This window comes from Pseudorasbora parva, chromosome 19 (genome assembly GCF_024679245.1).
Source record: "Pseudorasbora parva isolate DD20220531a chromosome 19, ASM2467924v1, whole genome shotgun sequence".
Classification (NCBI taxonomy): domain Eukaryota; kingdom Metazoa; phylum Chordata; class Actinopteri; order Cypriniformes; family Gobionidae; genus Pseudorasbora; species Pseudorasbora parva.
The window spans coordinates 44528370-44546317 of NC_090190.1; the positions used below are offsets into that span (position 1 = coordinate 44528370).

Sequence of the window (17948 nt, forward strand, 5' to 3'; positions counted from 1 at the left end):
GACCCCAAAGTGGAGCCTAAAGCGGACTCTTAAGCGGACTATTATGCTGACTCTAAAGCGGACCCTAAAGCATAATCTAAAGCGGACCCCAAAGCTGACCCTAAAGCAGACTCTAAAGCGGACCCTAAAGCAGACTCTAAAGCGGACCCTAAAGCGGACCCTAAAGCAGACTCTAAAGCGGACCCTAAAGCAGAATCTAAAGCGGACCCTAAAGCAGAATCTAAAGCGGACCCCGAAGCGGACTCTAAAGCGGACCCTAAAGCCGACTCTAAAGTGGACCCCGAAGCGGACCCTTAAGCGGACCCCAAAGCAGACTCTAAAGCAGACCCTAAAGCTGACTCTAAAGCGGACTCTAAAGCGGACTCTAAAGCGGACTCTAAAGCGGACCCTAAAGCGGACCCTAAAGCGGACTCTAAAGCGGACCCTAAAGCCGACTCTAAAGCGGACCCTAAAGCGGACTCTAAAACGGACTCTAAAGCAGACCCTAAAGCGGACCCTAAAGCGGACTCTAAAGCGGACCCTAAAGCGGACTCTAAAGCAGACCCTAAAGCGGACCCTAAAGCGGACTCTAAAGCGGACCCTAAAGCCGACTCTAAAGCGGACCCTAAAGTGGACTCTAAAGCGGATCTCGAAGCGGACTCTAAAACGGACTCTAAAGCGGACTCTAAAGCGGACCCTAAAGTGGACCCTAAAGCGGATCCCGAAGCGGACTCTAAAACGGACTCTAAAGTGGACCCCGAAGCAGACCCTAAAACGGACCCTAAAGCAGACCCTAAAGCAGACCCTAAAGCGGACTCTAAAGCGGACCCCGAAGCGGACCCTAAAGCTGACCCTAAAGCCGACTTTAAAGCCGACTTTAAAGCGGACCCTAAAGCGGACCCTAAAGCCGACTCTAAAGCTGACCCTAAAGCTGACCCTAAAGCAGACCCTAAAGCGGCCCCTAAAGCCGACTCTTAAGCGGACCCTAAAGCGGACTCTTAAGCGGACCCTAAAACTGACCCCAAAGTGGAGCCTAAAGCGGACTCTTAAGCGGACTCTTAAGCGGACCCTAAAGCGGACCCTAAAGCGGACTCTTAAGCGGACCCTAAAGCGGACCCTAAAGCGGACTCTTAAGCGGACCCTAAAGCGGACCCTAAAGCTGACTCTTAAGCGGACCCTAAAACTGACCCCAAAGTGGAGCCTAAAGCGGACTCTAAAGCGGACCCTAAAGCGGACCCTAAAGCGGACCCTAAAGAGGACCCTAAAGAGGACCCTAAAGAGGACTCTTAAGCGGACCCTAAAGCGGACCCTAAAGCGGACCCCAAAGCGGACCCTAAAGCGGACTCTTAAGCGGACCCTAAAGCGGACCCCAAAGCGGACCCTAAAGCGGACTCTTAAGCGGACCCTAAAACTGACCCCAAAGTGGAGCCTAAAGCGGACTCTTAAGCGGACCCTAAAGCGGACCCTAAAGCGGACTCTTAAGCGGACCCTAAAGCGGACCCTAAAGCGGACTCTTAAGCGGACCCTAAAGCGGACCCTAAAGCCGACTCTTAAGCGGACCCTAAAGCGGACCCTAAAGCTGACTCTTAAGCGGACCCTAAAACTGACCCCAAAGTGGAGCCTAAAGCGGACTCTAAAGCGGGCTCTAAAGCGGACCCTAAAGCGGACCCTAAAGAGGACTCTTAAGCGGACCCCAAAGCGGACCCTTAAGCGGACCCTAAAGCGGGCTCTAAAGCGGACCCTAAAGCGGACCCTAAAGCGGACCCTAAAGCGGACCCCAAAGCGGACCCTAAAGCGGACTCTTAAGCGGACCCTAAAGCGGACCCTAAAGCGGACTCTAAAGCGGACCCTAAAGCGGACCCTAAAACGGACCCTAAAACTAACCCCAAAGCGGACTCTTAAGCTGACCCTAAAGCGGACCCTAAAGCAAAGTGAGGTCCTCAGGAGCCCTTCTGGAGTATTCTGACCCGATGGACAGGATCTGAAGCGGACTCTAATGTTCTGGACCTGATTCATCAGTCTCTCGTTTATTATTATTATTATTATTATTATTATTATTATTATTATTAAGATGATGGACATACAGGACTGGAGACTCCAGAGCTCAACTAAGAAACCTTCTGATGCATATTTTAATAAAAGTTTTATATTAAATCACCAACGCCTCGTTTAAATATTCATTATCTAGTGTATAACTAATGTTGAGTGTTGTAGTTTCATAGAGCTCTAATATTATACCAATATCCACAAATGAGGAACAGTGCAAAAAATGCTTTTATTAAATATCAGGCACAAATTTGCTGAACATAAATTCTGACTTTGACAGTATTACAACAACAAAAATCCAAGGAACAAATCATATTTTTAGTAATGTAACGAGATTCATCTCAACATGGCAACTAGAGGATTTATTCTGTTGGTTCTTCCTGTGGCGGCTCGTACTGCAGCAGCTGTAGATGAACACACACACACACACGGGTTCAGTGAGACTCGGATCACTGCACGCTCAGGTTAAGGGTGTGTGTGTGTGAGAGCGAGTGTGTGTGTGTGTAAGAATCTCACCCTGTTTCTCAGCTCCTTGTTTTCTGCCATGAGCTGCTCGTATTTCTTCTGCAAGTCGGTCAGTTCCAGACGCAGAACCTCAGAATCATCTTCCTCCGGCCCGGCCACACCCAGGTGATGTTTGATGAAGCTGAAGGTGAGTTAAGAACACACACACTCTCAGAACCGGCCCATATACACACACACACACTCTTAGAGCCACCCCACAAACACACACACACTCTCAGAACCTGCCCACACACACAGACACACTCAGAACCGGCCCACACACACAGACACACTCAGAACCGGCCCACACACACAGACACACTCAGAACCGGCCCACACACACACACAGACACACTCAGAACCGGCCCACACACACACAGACACACTCAGAACCTGCCCACACACACAGACACACTCAGAACCGGCCCACACACACAAACACACTCAGAACCGGCCCACACACACACAGACAAACTCAGAACCGGCCCACACACACACAGACACACTCAGAACCGGCCCACACACACACAGACAAACACACACCCTCTCAGAACCGGCACACACACACACTCTCAGAACCGGCACACACACACACACACACACACACACACACACACACACACACACACACACACACACACACACACACACACACACACACACACACACACACACAGAAAGGATACTCCAGGGCATTGTTGGGTTTCTCTGTTTCCTCGTACAAAGCCACCAAGACTGAAATATAGATCAGATCAGCAACACATGGAGGATTAATATTGTATATATTAATAATATAATATAATATAATATAATATAATATAATATAATATAATATAATATAATATAATATAATATAATATATGTGCTGTACCGTTGGTGAGGCTGTCGAGGACGCCGGCCTTCTCCAGATATCTCCTGAACTGCTCTCGCTTCGACTCCGAGGCCTGACACCACACACAGGAAAGATATTATTATATATTATTACCTGTTTTTTTCATTTTTGTTATTTTCACAGGTAGCACTGTGAGATTATTTAGAATGAAAAGAGCGTTATAAATAAAATCTATTATTATTATTATAACTGATACTACAACTAACCCTTCAAAACCACACACTCTCTCACACACTCACTCTCTCACTCACTCACACACGCTCGCTCGCTCGCAAACTCACTCACACACTCACTCACCACACTCACTCACCACACTCACTCACACACTCACTCACCTCACTCACTCACTCACCTCACTCACTCACTCACCACACTCACTCACACACTCACTCACCTCACTCACTCACTCACTCACTCACTCACCACACTCACTCACCACACTCACTCACCACACTCACTCACTCACTCACTCACTCACTCACCTCACTCACTCACACACTCACTCACCTCACTCACTCACTCACTCACTCACTCACTCACTCACTTCACTCACTCACCTCACTCACTCACTCACCACACTCACTCACCTCACTCACTCACACACTCACTCACCTCACTCACTCACTCACCACACTCACTCACTCACTCACACACTCACTCACACACTCGCTCACACACTCGCTCACACACTCGCTCACACACTCGCTCACACACTCGCTCACTCACGCTCACTCGCACACACGCTCGCTCGCACACACGCTCGCTCGCTCACTTACTGACTCACTCACTCACTCACACACTCACACACACACACACCACACTCACTCACCACACTCACTCACTCACTCACCACACTCACCACACTCACTCACCACACTCACTCACACACTCACTCACACACGCTCACTCTCTCACTCACTCACACACGCTCGCTCGCTCGCAAACTCACTCACACACTCACTCACACACTCACTCACCACACTCACTCACCTCACTCACTCACTCACCACACTCACTCACCTCACTCACTCACACACTCACTCACACTCACTCACACACTCACTCACTCACTCACTCACTCACTCACTCACTCACTCACTCACTCACTCACTCACTCACCACACTCACTCACCACACTCACCACACTCACTCACTTCACTCACCACACTCACTCACTCACTCACCACACTCACTCACACACTCACTCACCTCACTCACTCACTCACCTCACTCACTCACTCACCACACTCACTCACACACTCACTCACCTCACTCACTCACTCACTCACTCACCACACTCACTCACCACACTCACTCACTCACTCACTCACTCACTCACTCACACACTCACTCACCTCACTCACTCACTCACTCACTCACTTCACTCACTCACCTCACTCACTCACTCACCACACTCACTCACCTCACTCACCTCACTCACTCACACACTCACTCACCTCACTCACTCACTCACCACACTCACACACTCACTCACACACTCGCTCACACACTCGCTCACACACTCGCTCACACACTCGCTCACACACTCGCTCACACACTCGCTCACTCACGCTCACACGCTCACTCGCACACACGCTCGCTCGCACACACGCTCGCTCGCTCACTTACTGACTCACTCACTCACTCACACACTCACACACACACACTCACCTCACTCACTCACCACACTCACTCACCACACTCACTCACCACACTCACTCACCACACTCACTCACTCACTCACCACACTCACCACACTCACTCACCACACTCACTCACACACTCACTCACACACACTCACTCTCTCACTCACTCACACACGCTCGCTCGCTCGCAAACTCACTCACACACTCACTCACACACTCACTCACCACACTCACTCACCACACTCACTCACTTCACTCACTCACCTCACTCACTCACTCACCACACTCACTCACCTCACTCACTCACTCACACACTCACTCACACACTCACTCACACACTCACTCACTCACTCACTCACTCACTCACTCACTCACTCACTCACTCACCACACTCACTCACCACACTCACCACACTCACTCACCACACTCACTCACCACACTCACTCACCTCACTCACACACTCACTCACACACTCACTCACACACTCACTCACACACTCACTCACACACTCACTCACACACTCACTCACACACTCACTCACGCTCACACACTCACTCGCACACACGCTCGCTCGCTCACTTACTGACTCACTCACTCACCACACTCACTCACCACACTCACTCACTCACTCACTCACTCACTCACCACACTCACTCACCACACTCACTCACCACACTCACCACACTCACTCACTCACTCACTCACCACACTCACTCACTCACTCACCACACTCACTCACTCACTCACCACACTCACCACACTCACTCACCACACTCACTCACCACACTCACTCACTCACCACACTCACTCACCACACTCACTCACCACACTCACTCACCACACTCACTCACCACACTCACTCACCACACTCACCACACTCACTCACTCACTCACTCACCACACTCACTCACTCACTCACCACACTCACTCACTCACTCACCACACTCACTCACTCACTCACTCACCACACTCACCACACTCACTCACCACACTCACTACACTCACCACACTCACACACTCACACACTCACTCACACGCTCACACGCTCACTCGCACACACGCTCGCTCGCTCGCTCGCTCGCTCACTTACTGACTCACTCACTCACTCACACACACACACTCACTCACTCACACACACACGCTCGCAAACTCACTCACACACTCACTCACACACTCACTTACCTCACTCACCACACTCACTCACACACTCACTCACCTCACTCACTCACTCACTCACCTCACTCACCACACTCACTCACTCACTCACTCACTCACACACTCACACACTCACACACTCACACACTCACTCACACACTCACACACTCACTCACGCTCGCTCGCTCGCTCACTTACTGACTCACTCACTCACTCACTCACTCACACACACACACTCACTCACTCACTCACTCACTCACTCACTCACTCACTCACTCACTCACTCACTCACTCACTCACTCACTCACTCACTCACTCACTCACTCACTCACTCACGCCTGCACACTCATTCGCTCGCTCGCTCACACGCTCGCTCACTTACTGACTCACTGACTCACTCACTCACTCACACACTCACACACACAATCACTCACTCACACACACAATCACTCACTCACACACACACTCACTCACTGACTCACTCACTCACTGACTCACTCACGCTCGCTCACTTACTGACTCACTCACTCACTGACTCACTGACTCACTCACTCACACACACACACACAATCACTCACTCACACACACACTCACTCACTGACTCACTCACTGACTCACTCACGCTCACTGACTCACTGACTGACTCACTCACGCTCGCTCGCTCACTGACTGACTCACTCACGCCTGCACGCTCACTCGCTCGCTCGCTCACATGCTTGCTCACTTACTGACTCACTCACTCACTCACTCACACACTCACACACTCACACACTCACACACTCACACACACACTCACTGACTGACTCACTCACTCACTCACGCTCGCTCACTCACTCACTCACTCACACACTCACACACTCACACACTCACACACTCACTCTCGCTCACTCTCTCTCTCACTCTCGCTCACTCTCTCTCTCACTCTCGCTCACTGACTCACTCTTGCTCGTTCACTCTCGCTCACTCTCTCTCTCACTCTCGCTCACTCTCTCTCTCACTCTCGCTCGCTCTCTCACTCTCTCTCTCGCTCGCTCTCTCTCGCTCGCTCTCGCTCGCTCTCTCACTCTCGCTCGCTCTCTCTCTCACTCTCGCTCGCTCACTCTCTCACTCTCGCTCGCTCACTCTCTCACTCTCGCTCGCTCACTCTCTCACTCTCGCTCGCTCACTCTCTCACTCTCGCTCGCTCGCTGACTCACTCGCTGACTCACTCGCTGACTCACTCACGCTCGCTCGCTCACATACTCACTTACGCTCACTGACTGACTCACTCTCGCTCGCTCACTCACTCACTGACTCACTGACTGACTCACTCTCACTCACTCGCTCACGCTCACTGACTCACTGACAGACTCACTCTCGCTCACTCGCTCACTCACTCACACTATATAACGGTGCAGGGCACCACAATAACTCTTGTCCAGGTCAAGGGGATTTCTTGAAGTGAAAGGTAACGTGTAAAGGTAGCGCGTAAAGGTAGCGTGTAAAGGTAGGGGGTAAAGGTAGCGCGTAAAGGTAACGCGTAAATGTAACGTGTACCTTTAAGGTAAAGGTACCTTAAAGGTACCTTTAAGGTGGGAGGAGCCATGGGATAACCTCAAGCAGGCGCATCGAGCATTTGCGTACCGTAAAGGTAAAGGTACCTTTACGCGTAAAGGTAATGCGTAAAGGTAACGCGTAAAGGTAACGCGTAAAGGTAACGCGTAAAGGTAACGCGTAAAGGTAGCGTGTAAAAGTAACGCGTAAAGGTAACGCGTAAAGGTAACGCGTAAAGGTAACGCGTAAAGGTAACGCGTATAGGTAGCGCGTAAAGGTAACGCGTAAAGGTAACGCGTATAGGTAGCGCGTAAAGGTAACGCGTAAAGGTAACGCGTAAAGGTAACGCGTAAAGGTAACGGGTAAAGGTAGCGCGTAAAGGTAGCGCGTAAAGGTAGCGCGTAAAGGTAACGCGTAAAGGTAACGCATAAATGTAACGCGTAAAGGTAACGGGTAAAGGTAACGCGTAAAGGTAACGCGTAAAGGTAACGCGTAAAGGTAACGCGTATAGGTAGCGCGTAAAGGTAACGCGTAAAGGTAACGGGTAAAGGTAGCGCGTAAAGGTAGCGCGTAAAGGTAGCGCGTAAAGGTAACGGGTAAAGGTAACGCGTAAAGGTAACGCGTAAAGGTAACGCGTAAAGGTAATGTGTTTTTCTGAACACCATCAGGACTCAAAACGACACGGATTTCAGATGACAGCTCCATAAACTAATATTAATTAACATTTAGTAACTTACATTTTAGATGCAATATTGACTGTTTTTTGTTCTATTTCAGCAGCGAAAACAGTTCCAAACAGCAGAACCATAACGCATCTCACAGCAACAGAGTGTGTGTGTGTGTGTGTGTGTGTCTGAATTAGGGATGGGCATTTTCCCAAAATATTGTATTCGAATATTTGGGCTCATAAAAATCGAATATTCGAATATTCGTTTATTTAAATTAGGTATTTTGAGAAAATGAGAGATGTTTCTTTCTTTTTTTCTCTAAACATGTCGTCACCATTTCTGAACAAGCTTATGATTAGGCAATGTACACAACACGCTTACGTTATATCTTAAGGTTTTTAAAACATTAAACAGTGTGTAAAAAAATGCCTAAAGAACAAAAGCATTATAAGCTCAAGGAGCACGAGCAGAGCGCGTCAGTTAGCGTGACGTATACACACACACACACACACACACACACACAAACGTCAATAGGCTATAGCCTACCGACCTGTGTGTGCGTGTGTTTGATATGGCTGATGTGTTTACTTTGTATTGTTTCACATTTTCATGTAGGGATAAACTATAATATTATTGGATTATGATATTATTCTCGGGTGAGAAAATGCGCCACTGACAGGCGTTGCGGAGACAAAGATATCGGTTAAGTGAAGTCTGAGTGAAGAACTTTGTATTTTCTGTTCATAAACCCTCAAAGAACTTTAAAGGAAGCATTTGTCTCGAGATCATTTTGCTATCATAAGTTCTCACTCGCACTCGGGGTAACTTAGCTACAGATGAGCTTACCTGCACTCCTGAGCAGTGATCGCTCATTCCACTGGTGTTTGGATTTCATGTGATTCTCGTTTGTGGTGGTGATATCATTATAACTCAGTTTCAGTAATTGATTTCATCAAAAGTAACTCCATTTTGTGCATTTTCATCATAGTGCAAACAGCATTTTCAATTTTCATCGAAGTAACGTTAATTCCAAACATTGCGAGGCAGACGATGACATTGTGATCAAATGCACTTAAATTATTAACCTGCTCCACAACGCCACCCAGTGGATTGAGATATAACTGCGAGATTTAGAGGGATTTCTCATGGATGCACTGTGTAGCCAGTTGCTTGTGACTTTTTATTTTATGTCATCCTACTTTTATTATTTTATTTTACCTTAACTTATTTGTGTTGAAATAAATATTTTTGTAAATGTTTTAACTTCATCACAACTTAATTTTACCCTTTCATTGTTATTTATGTTTAATTTTCAATGGTTCCAGTCGGGAGTTCCTACCAATTGTTGTAGGTGGGGCCTTAATTAGTGGCGCACCTTAGGATGCGTTATCCGCTTCCCCTTTAAGCGTTCGCGCTCAGTCTGACTGAATGCAGCGGGGGAAGTGCGGAGTGAAACAGTAGGCCTTCCAGTGTGTGTGTGTTTACTAATTTTGCTCCAACCTAGTTTTTCTTTAAAGTAAATAAATGCACGTCCTTCATCTCATCCATGTTTGGCTGTCCTTCTGTCCTGAGGGTACCACTTGATATCTGCATTTACTGCCAGCCAATTAACAAAATAAAATTCGAATAGTATTTTTAGTTTTCGAATGTTAATTACAGATCGAATATTCGACTATTCGAATATTCGTGCACACCCCTAGTCTGAATGATTCAGTGTTTGAATGAATCGGTTCAATCAAAGATTCAATGACCTGTTTGTAAACGACTCCCTCATTCTTGAATGAATCAGCTGTTTGAATGAATCGTTTGAACTAATGACTCACTCATTAAGGCTCTAGGCGTTTCTCGATGTCAAGGAAGGATCCTCGGAAGCCAGAATTCTAAGGATGCTACGTCATCGACATCCGACGAAGGACTGTTCCAATGTCGAGGATCCTCGGAATTTCAACCAAGGACTGAGTCCTTCGTTCGAAAAATATGTCATATACAGGAAAGGATGCATATGAGTAGCCTTCACGCTCTTCGCGTTCTCAAATCACCCACAATCCTCTGCGCGAAGCTTTGCTATCAGACGTTCCCGGAGTCGGACTCGGAGCGTGAACGGGGCAAATATGCTTGTATCGGGGTTTGTAGATGGGAAGGAAGGAGGCGGGAACCGGCAAACGTTCAACAACTTTATAATAGCCCCCTCACGGGCGACTGCCCGCACACACATAATAAAACATAAACAAACCATAACATAAAGTCCAGGCCTGTCCTCTCTCGTCTTCCACGCTCCTCCAGTTATACTCCCGTCACTGCCGTGAGCCGAGACCGGTGCGGCGATCAGCTGCCGCTCATCATCACTCCACCGGCCCGCTCTCACGGTCCCTCACCTCGCTGCTGGCCACAGCGCTTTTATTTACGTTTCCAAACATTTGTTATAACCGTAGTAAATACAAGTAAAGTTTAACGTTTAAATACCGGTACAAATTACTGTATTGATATAAAAAAAATACAAATAACGTTACACATAACGTTATTGATGGCCAACGGACCTTTTCACTGACGTAATGACGCAATGACGTGCACTTGCTAGCCTGTTCCATTTACGTGTTCTCCGAATGCTAAAGAGGAGCTAGCCTAGCCTCTGAAGGAAGGGACTTGGAAGGATCCGTCCTTGACATTGAGAAACACCTTCTGTCCCAAATGGCACACTTCATCAGGTGCACTTTCGGCCTTGTGGACTTCAAATGGCCATTGCGTGCGGGTGTCCGTTAAGTCCACGAGACCGTAGGGCGTCCCATTCGTCATTAAAGCTTAAAGAAGGGTGCTCATGAGTAATGACTTCAGCTGAGCTACGCTGAGGACTTCTACCGGCAGTCAAAGCGGCATTAGGGTGTTAAAGTGCACCGGACTCAGAGGAAGGGTGAGGGTTTAGGGGCCATTCGGGACAGGGCCTAAGACTCACCTGCTGGGGGGTAGTTTCACACACTTTTACCATTTTTGTTTATTCAAAAAATACAAATCTCATAACATTGTTTAATGCAGGTGTAATGTTTCACTGTAAATTATTTAATTTGATTGGTAAAAGTCCTATAGTGTCTTATTTTAATGTATAGATCAAATTTAAGAATATAATATGAAACCTGAAGCACAGCTTATATTTAATCAGATTAGGGGAAAATGCCCTTTATAGAAGTTAATATATCACAAATATGCAGATTTAAAATATGTCAAAGCTGATTAAACACTGGTGAGAATATTAGTTCAGAATAAGTTATATTTACAACATACACACACACGCACGCACGCACGCACACACACACACACACACACACACACACACACTTTTTTTACTCGGACAAGTGAATGAGCGATTGACTGAAGGAGAAGCACAGGAACACACTTAATGTGGAGCCCTGAGAGTGTGTTAAGTGTGTTGTATTTAAGAGGAAAATGGCGTGTTGTGTGAGTATGTTTATAACTAGTGTGTGTGTGTGTGTGTGTGTGTGTGTGTGTGTGTGTTAATGAGATGCTCTACAGCTGTGTGAACTTGAGCAGAACAGACTTCATTCAGGCACTTAAAACCACCAAACACTGATTCAAACACACTCTCTCTCACACACACACACACACACACACACACACACTGTCTCACAAACACACTCACTCAGATTCAAACACACACACACACATACACACACACACGTTCCTCCAAAGCGTCCACGAAAGATATACGGCTTTTAAAAGCTAAACAACATGTCTAATGCTTTCGGGTTTGGTTAAACAGCGTCTTTACATGGATAAATCTCGAGGTTTGTAGTGTTGTTTGTTTATTTACTCACTCTGTAGTGCGCCATGGCGAATAATGTCACGAAATGTTTGATTCGCGTCGGACAGACGACTCTAGTGTGCGCATGCGCTGAGCAAAGGCGGAAGCCACTGAGCCAACACACACCGTCGCCCTGGCAATGCTTAAAGGGACCGTCATCTAATCGAGCCTGTTTTGTTTTGGCCATTGTAGATAGATAGCTAGTGTTTAATCCAGCAGAACAGTCTTATTATCGAATGGGTCTGGCTATGGGCCAGGTAAAGTAAGTCTCCTCTGGGAAAGCATGTGGTTTGTTAACATGATATTGAGGAAATAAATGTTGCCCTCAAGTTTAAAGTATGGGCAGACCGAGGCGTCGCCATCTAGCGGACACTAGCGTGGATTGCTCTGAAATATCCCTGGTTTGGTAACCTGTAGCCTCCTCGTTGTGAAACACGTTTTTGTCATGAAAAATTAAGATTAATAAAATAATACAGCCACAGTTGTTACATAACATTAAAAGAATGAATTGCTCTGCTGTTGAAGGACTTATAGGCGACTTCTTTTTTTGCATATAACTTCTCCAGCCTTTGAAAAAAATCCTCTCACGAGGGACACTTGTTAATTGCTGGCATGCACAAATATATATATATACAAGAGAGGGAAAATTATTGCTCTCTTTTTTCAATAAATAAATGCATCATGCGTTTTAGGCTAAATCTATCTGCCTATTACAGTACAATACACAATACATAGCCTACACCTCACCATATCCGGTGTTTCCAAATGGAAATGCTCCAACAGCACATATGTACAGCAATACACAACAACATGGAGCCTCCATTTTTATCTATTATATTAATATATTTATCTTATCTATATGTCACATATGAATCTATATCATTCTATGTCTCTAATTTATGTCTCTAGTTTCTAACTTAGCCTATATGAATGTCACTATAACTATCCTAACTATCAGTCGATTATCTAATTTAAATCGAGCCTAAATAAAACTAACCAAAGTACACTAAAAATCTTACGTATTAAACAACAAATCAACATTATTTATATCGCGCTGTTACAATGACAATTGTGTCAAAGCAGCGTCACAGTGTTAAACAACATTTGATTTGGCTAGTTTGATTTGGATAGTTTATAGAATTAAATATGACCTAATTCATTAATTAATTGTATTTTATTTAGTTGAATAACTTTGATCATAATGTTAGTGTGGGCCCTGACGATGCCGACGCCAGTAAGTCTGCCCTATCCCAGACACTCGTGTCCGTGCCCCATGAGCGTGCTTCCCCTCCGGCGACCCCACGTGTGTATTTCCAGCGTAATGCCTGGTTCAGACTACAAGATATTTTTGTCTGTTACGTCAGTTACTGTGTCAGATTATGTGATTTTTACTCCTAAAATCTTGTCCTGGACTAGAAACATGTCAGACTACACGCTGCGACTCGACGAATCATCGCTTGTTGTCACGGCGTGTGTGATGTCATCAACTTTAAGAAACAAGAGCGTAAACAAACGATGCCTGAAGCAGCGCGTTTTGGCTGTTTTATGTTTAGAAAAGCGCAAAAATAAAAATAAAACCCAACAAAGAACCCGTTCCTGGCTTGCTGGAAGAGGACAGTAAGGCCTGCCAATCCTCCAAAGAGAACTTGAGGTAAAATATTGTTCTTTTATATTAAATATTTAGTTATTAGCCAGTAGTAAAAGCTGGCCACCACAACGTATTTGTAAAGCATCTATTAAGCTTAGATTCCAGTAACGTTACTCATCGGGTTCCTGAAGTGCTTCCTGTATTGTTCGCCAGCATTTTTCTTATTTGGTTGTGGTAGTCCGTCGAGGACACATCGTACAGGCAGGAGTACGTCACTGTTGCCACCGCTCCACGAGCCTTTCCTCCTTGCGTCCCGACGTCCATTATCGTTTACGAATCCCTACGACACCTTACATCAAACAGATTGTGCCAAATTCGGGCTAATAATTCGTGTAGTCGTGTAGTCTGAACCAGGCATAAGCCTCCCTGAGCGGGTGTCTTCCCTTGGCAAGCCTGCCGCCTCCTGGGGTTAGAAATCCACCTGCGGCTGGCACCCCCGTGATCTTCCTTCTGCAGCCCTTAGTGGGTCATATGTGTATTCCCTAAAGCCGGGCACACACTGTGCGATTTTCGTCCGATTTCGAGCCGAATTCTGACTCGTGCGACTCTTTTTTGGGTCGAGCCGATTCTCAGGTTTATCGTGTGTGGTTTGTCGTGAGGTGTTCGTGCAGTGTACAGGGGGAAACAAGAGGCGACAAACCTCTCCCGATCGGGAATCTGATGGTCGGATGAACTTCTGGCGTGTCAGATATTCTGCTCGCCCCTCGTGAGGTTATCGCACAGTTGAAGCAAAGCCACGAACTGATGACCTGTTTCCCCTCACTGCGCCTGCGCCGAAGCAGAAGTTCAACCATTTCATTTTTAAAAGCATTGAGGAAGAAAACGAAAAGAGGGAGATCTTTAATTATGTAGGCAGCTGTCAAACAGCAGAAGTAAACTGTTGTGCCTCCAGTTTGTGTTGTATATATCCAGTGCATTTTATTCATTTAGCTAGTTGATCATTAATTTACTTGTTTTACTTTCACATTTTTATTTTTATTTTTTATATTAATTCATATTTAACCTTCTCCATCTTGACACAATGTCATGTTGCAATGTGTTGTTTTTCTTCATGAACGCGAGTCAGTGGATATCACGCGATGCGCAGTTTAAACGCAGTCTCAAACCCAGTCCATTATTCACTACAGAAAGGGAAAGCAAGCTTTCGGCGCATATTCTCAGACAACGAGAGGTAAATGTAATTCAACATACTGATAACGTAGCCTATTGCCTTATTTTCTTTCTTATTTATTTTCTTAATATTTCTATTTTGGTCCATATTGTGAGAAAAAAATAGAAGAGAAGTAGGCCCATTTTGTGTTAAACAAGTTGTTTTTAGATAAATCTGCTCTTACATCGCATGCGATCTACTCGTACAGTGTGCTCTTGAGGCTTTTGGTTTTCCTCCTGAGTTTATTTATATGGTTAAAGTGCTATATTGTGATATTGAAAGTATACTGAAAGTAAATGTTGGCTTGTGTAGTCCTTTTAAAATTCAAAGAGGTGTAAGACAAGGTCGTGCCTGGTCAGGCATGCTGTATTCAATAGCTTTAGAATCAATGCTAAATCAAATCAGAGTGGAGTTAGATGGTTTTAAATGTGAATATTCCCTTCCAGAGATAAAACTGTCAGCATATGTTGGTGATATAATGCAGAGGCGTCAAACTCAGTTCCTGGAGGGCCACAGCCCTGCAGAGTTCAGATTCAACCGTAATTAAACACACCTGATCCAGATAATCAAGTCCTTCAGGCTTGGAGCTAAACTCTGTAGGACTGTGGCCCTCCAGGAACTGAGTTTGTCACTCTTGATGTAATGGTTTTGATTAGTGGGCAGAATGAAATTAATAAGATTGCTGAACACACACACACACACACACACACACACACACACACACACACACACACACACACACACACACACACACACACACACACACACACACACACACACACACACACACACACACACACACACACACACACACACACACACACACACACACACACACACACACGGGGTATAACATACAACAATGGACAAGGAGGGAGGACAATATAAAGGAGTGCTAGATGACGAGGACCGGGAGGACTTGAGTTCAGGTGCGGGGCAGAGAGGATCATGGGAAATGGAGTCCAGGACAGCCGTGACATCATGCAACAGTATTGTTAATAATTACAGATTTTTTTTCCCTGCAAAAGTAAATTGGGCCAAAAGTTCAACATACTTATTTGGACAATGGAGAGAGGGAAAAATGGTTTTGCCCAGGTGGAAAGAGCTGGTCACAGTGCGGTTTAAAATAATATATGAATCAACTTAACAGAAATATTGGGGGAATGTGTGTGAAAAGGCAAGATTAGAAAGGTGGAAATCGCCATTGCCTAAAATGTCTTTCAGGGGAAGGGCTCTGATTATCACCAATCTGGTAGCCTCCTCCTTATGGCACAGATTATCTTTTAGAGCCTCCTGTTGGGATTCTTGGAAAATACCAGTAAACATGGTTAATTTCGTTTGGGATAAACTGCACTGGGTGCCTAAGGCTGAGTTGAATCTTCCAAAAGAAGAAGGTGGTCAAGGCATTGCAGACCTCAAGAGTAGAAAAGAAGCCTTTAGGCTACAGTGTATTCAGAAATGTTTATATAAACCAAATGTATCGTGGGCTGGATTACCTTTTTGCTTTCTAAGTAAGGTTGGCAGCAGTGGTGGAATGTAATGAAGTACAAATACTTCGTTACTTTACTTAAGTACATTTTTCACGTATCTGTACTTTACTTAAGTAGAATAAATAGAGCATACTTTTTACTTTTAGGCCTACTTCGTTACATTTTGCAGCAATTATTATACTTTCTACTCCACTACATTTCTACAACGTTTCGTCACATTTTCTGATCAGTTTCAGGGCTGGAGATTAAGGCTCGCCCGGATAATAATATATAATGTACGTTATTAATGAACTGACGGTGGCGCTGTTGAGGCTCGCGCCGCCTCTCGAGGAGAAATGGAAACAAATCAGCCCCGCTCACACAAAGAAACTCAGTAACATACTGCATTAAACATTCAAAATGTTTAGTTTTTATATTTTATAACAGTTAAAAAACATCACATGACACGACCAACGAGTGTAGTTTTCCTGAATACCATCACGACAGAAAATGTGACACTGATTTCATTTGACAGTTCCATAAACAATGAATTAACATCAAGTCACTTACACTTTATTGATTGCTTTATTGCTTTTGTTCTATTTCAGCAGCGAAAATATTTCCAAGATCATATTTCCACATCTGAACCATAGCGTATTGCACAGCAACAGCGCGTTACTGAATCAAAGATTCAATGCCCTGTTATTAACGACTGCCTCATTTATGAACGAATCCGCCGTTTGAACGAATCGACTCAGTGACTCTCTCATAAGGATTCCCCTGCCGCCATCTACTGGTGGTTTAGTTCACTTTAGTTAAAACAATCTCATAGCATTATTTAGTGCAGTTGTAATTTTTCAGTGTTAATTATTTAATTTGATTGGTAACAACCCTATTGTATCTTATTCTAATTTAATTTATTAATCAAATGTAAGAATATAAAGGGAAAGCTGAAGCAAAGCCTATATTTAATAAGATTAGGGGAAAATGTCCTTTATAAAAGGTAAAAATATCATAAATATGAAGATTTAAATACACCAAAGCTGATGAGAATGTTGACCTTTAACTTTGCAGATAAGCAGAACTGTAAGTCAGAATGTGAACTGGGCAACAGATGGTCAGAACAATTACACTAACCCTAAACTAACTCAATTAAAACGCCACCGCTCATACTGTTTTCTTCTTTTTAATTATTAGAATTAGACATTAAGAGAATACATTTTTATGCAAGTACTTTTACTTTTAATACTTAAAGTACATTTAAAATCAGGTACTTTTTACTTTTTACTTAATTAGGGTTGTCGTTGTAGGACTTCTGCTTTTACTAAAGTAAATATATTTCTGTTTACTTGTACTTTTACTTCAGTACTGAGATTCAGTCCTTCCTCCACCACTGGTTGGCGGATGGGGTTTAGGGAAAAATCTCTTTTGGACGGACTGCACT

General features: G+C 45.0%; 1 protein-coding gene across 1 annotated transcript; it reads right to left on the bottom strand.

Annotated features, from left to right (window-relative positions):
- Window positions 1-2235: 2235 nt before the first annotated feature.
- Window positions 2236-12438, bottom strand: mycbp (MYC binding protein). The gene is made up of 5 exons (XM_067426312.1): window positions 12251-12438; window positions 3401-3473; window positions 3216-3264; window positions 2542-2671; window positions 2236-2429 (listed from the first exon to the last, which is right to left on the bottom strand). The coding sequence occupies exons 1-5, from the start codon at window positions 12422-12424 to the stop codon at window positions 2388-2390; spliced, it is 468 nt and encodes a 155-aa protein (XP_067282413.1). The 5' UTR covers window positions 12425-12438; the 3' UTR covers window positions 2236-2387.
- Between the last annotated feature and the right edge of the window lie 5510 nt (window positions 12439-17948).

Bases quoted from the DNA above. Each gene is read 5' to 3' on its own strand.
- mycbp (XM_067426312.1), bottom strand. From the start codon at position 12,424: ATGGCCAAAACAAAACAGGCTCGATTAGATGACGGTCCCTTTAAGCAT. The intron at 3,265-3,400 runs GTACAGCACATA...TCTATATTTCAG, and splicing joins CCTCGACAGCCTCACCAACG to TCTTGGTGGCTTTGTACGAG. The intron at 2,430-2,541 runs GTGAGATTCTTA...GTTCATCTACAG, and splicing joins ACAAGGAGCTGAGAAACAGG to CTGCTGCAGTACGAGCCGCC.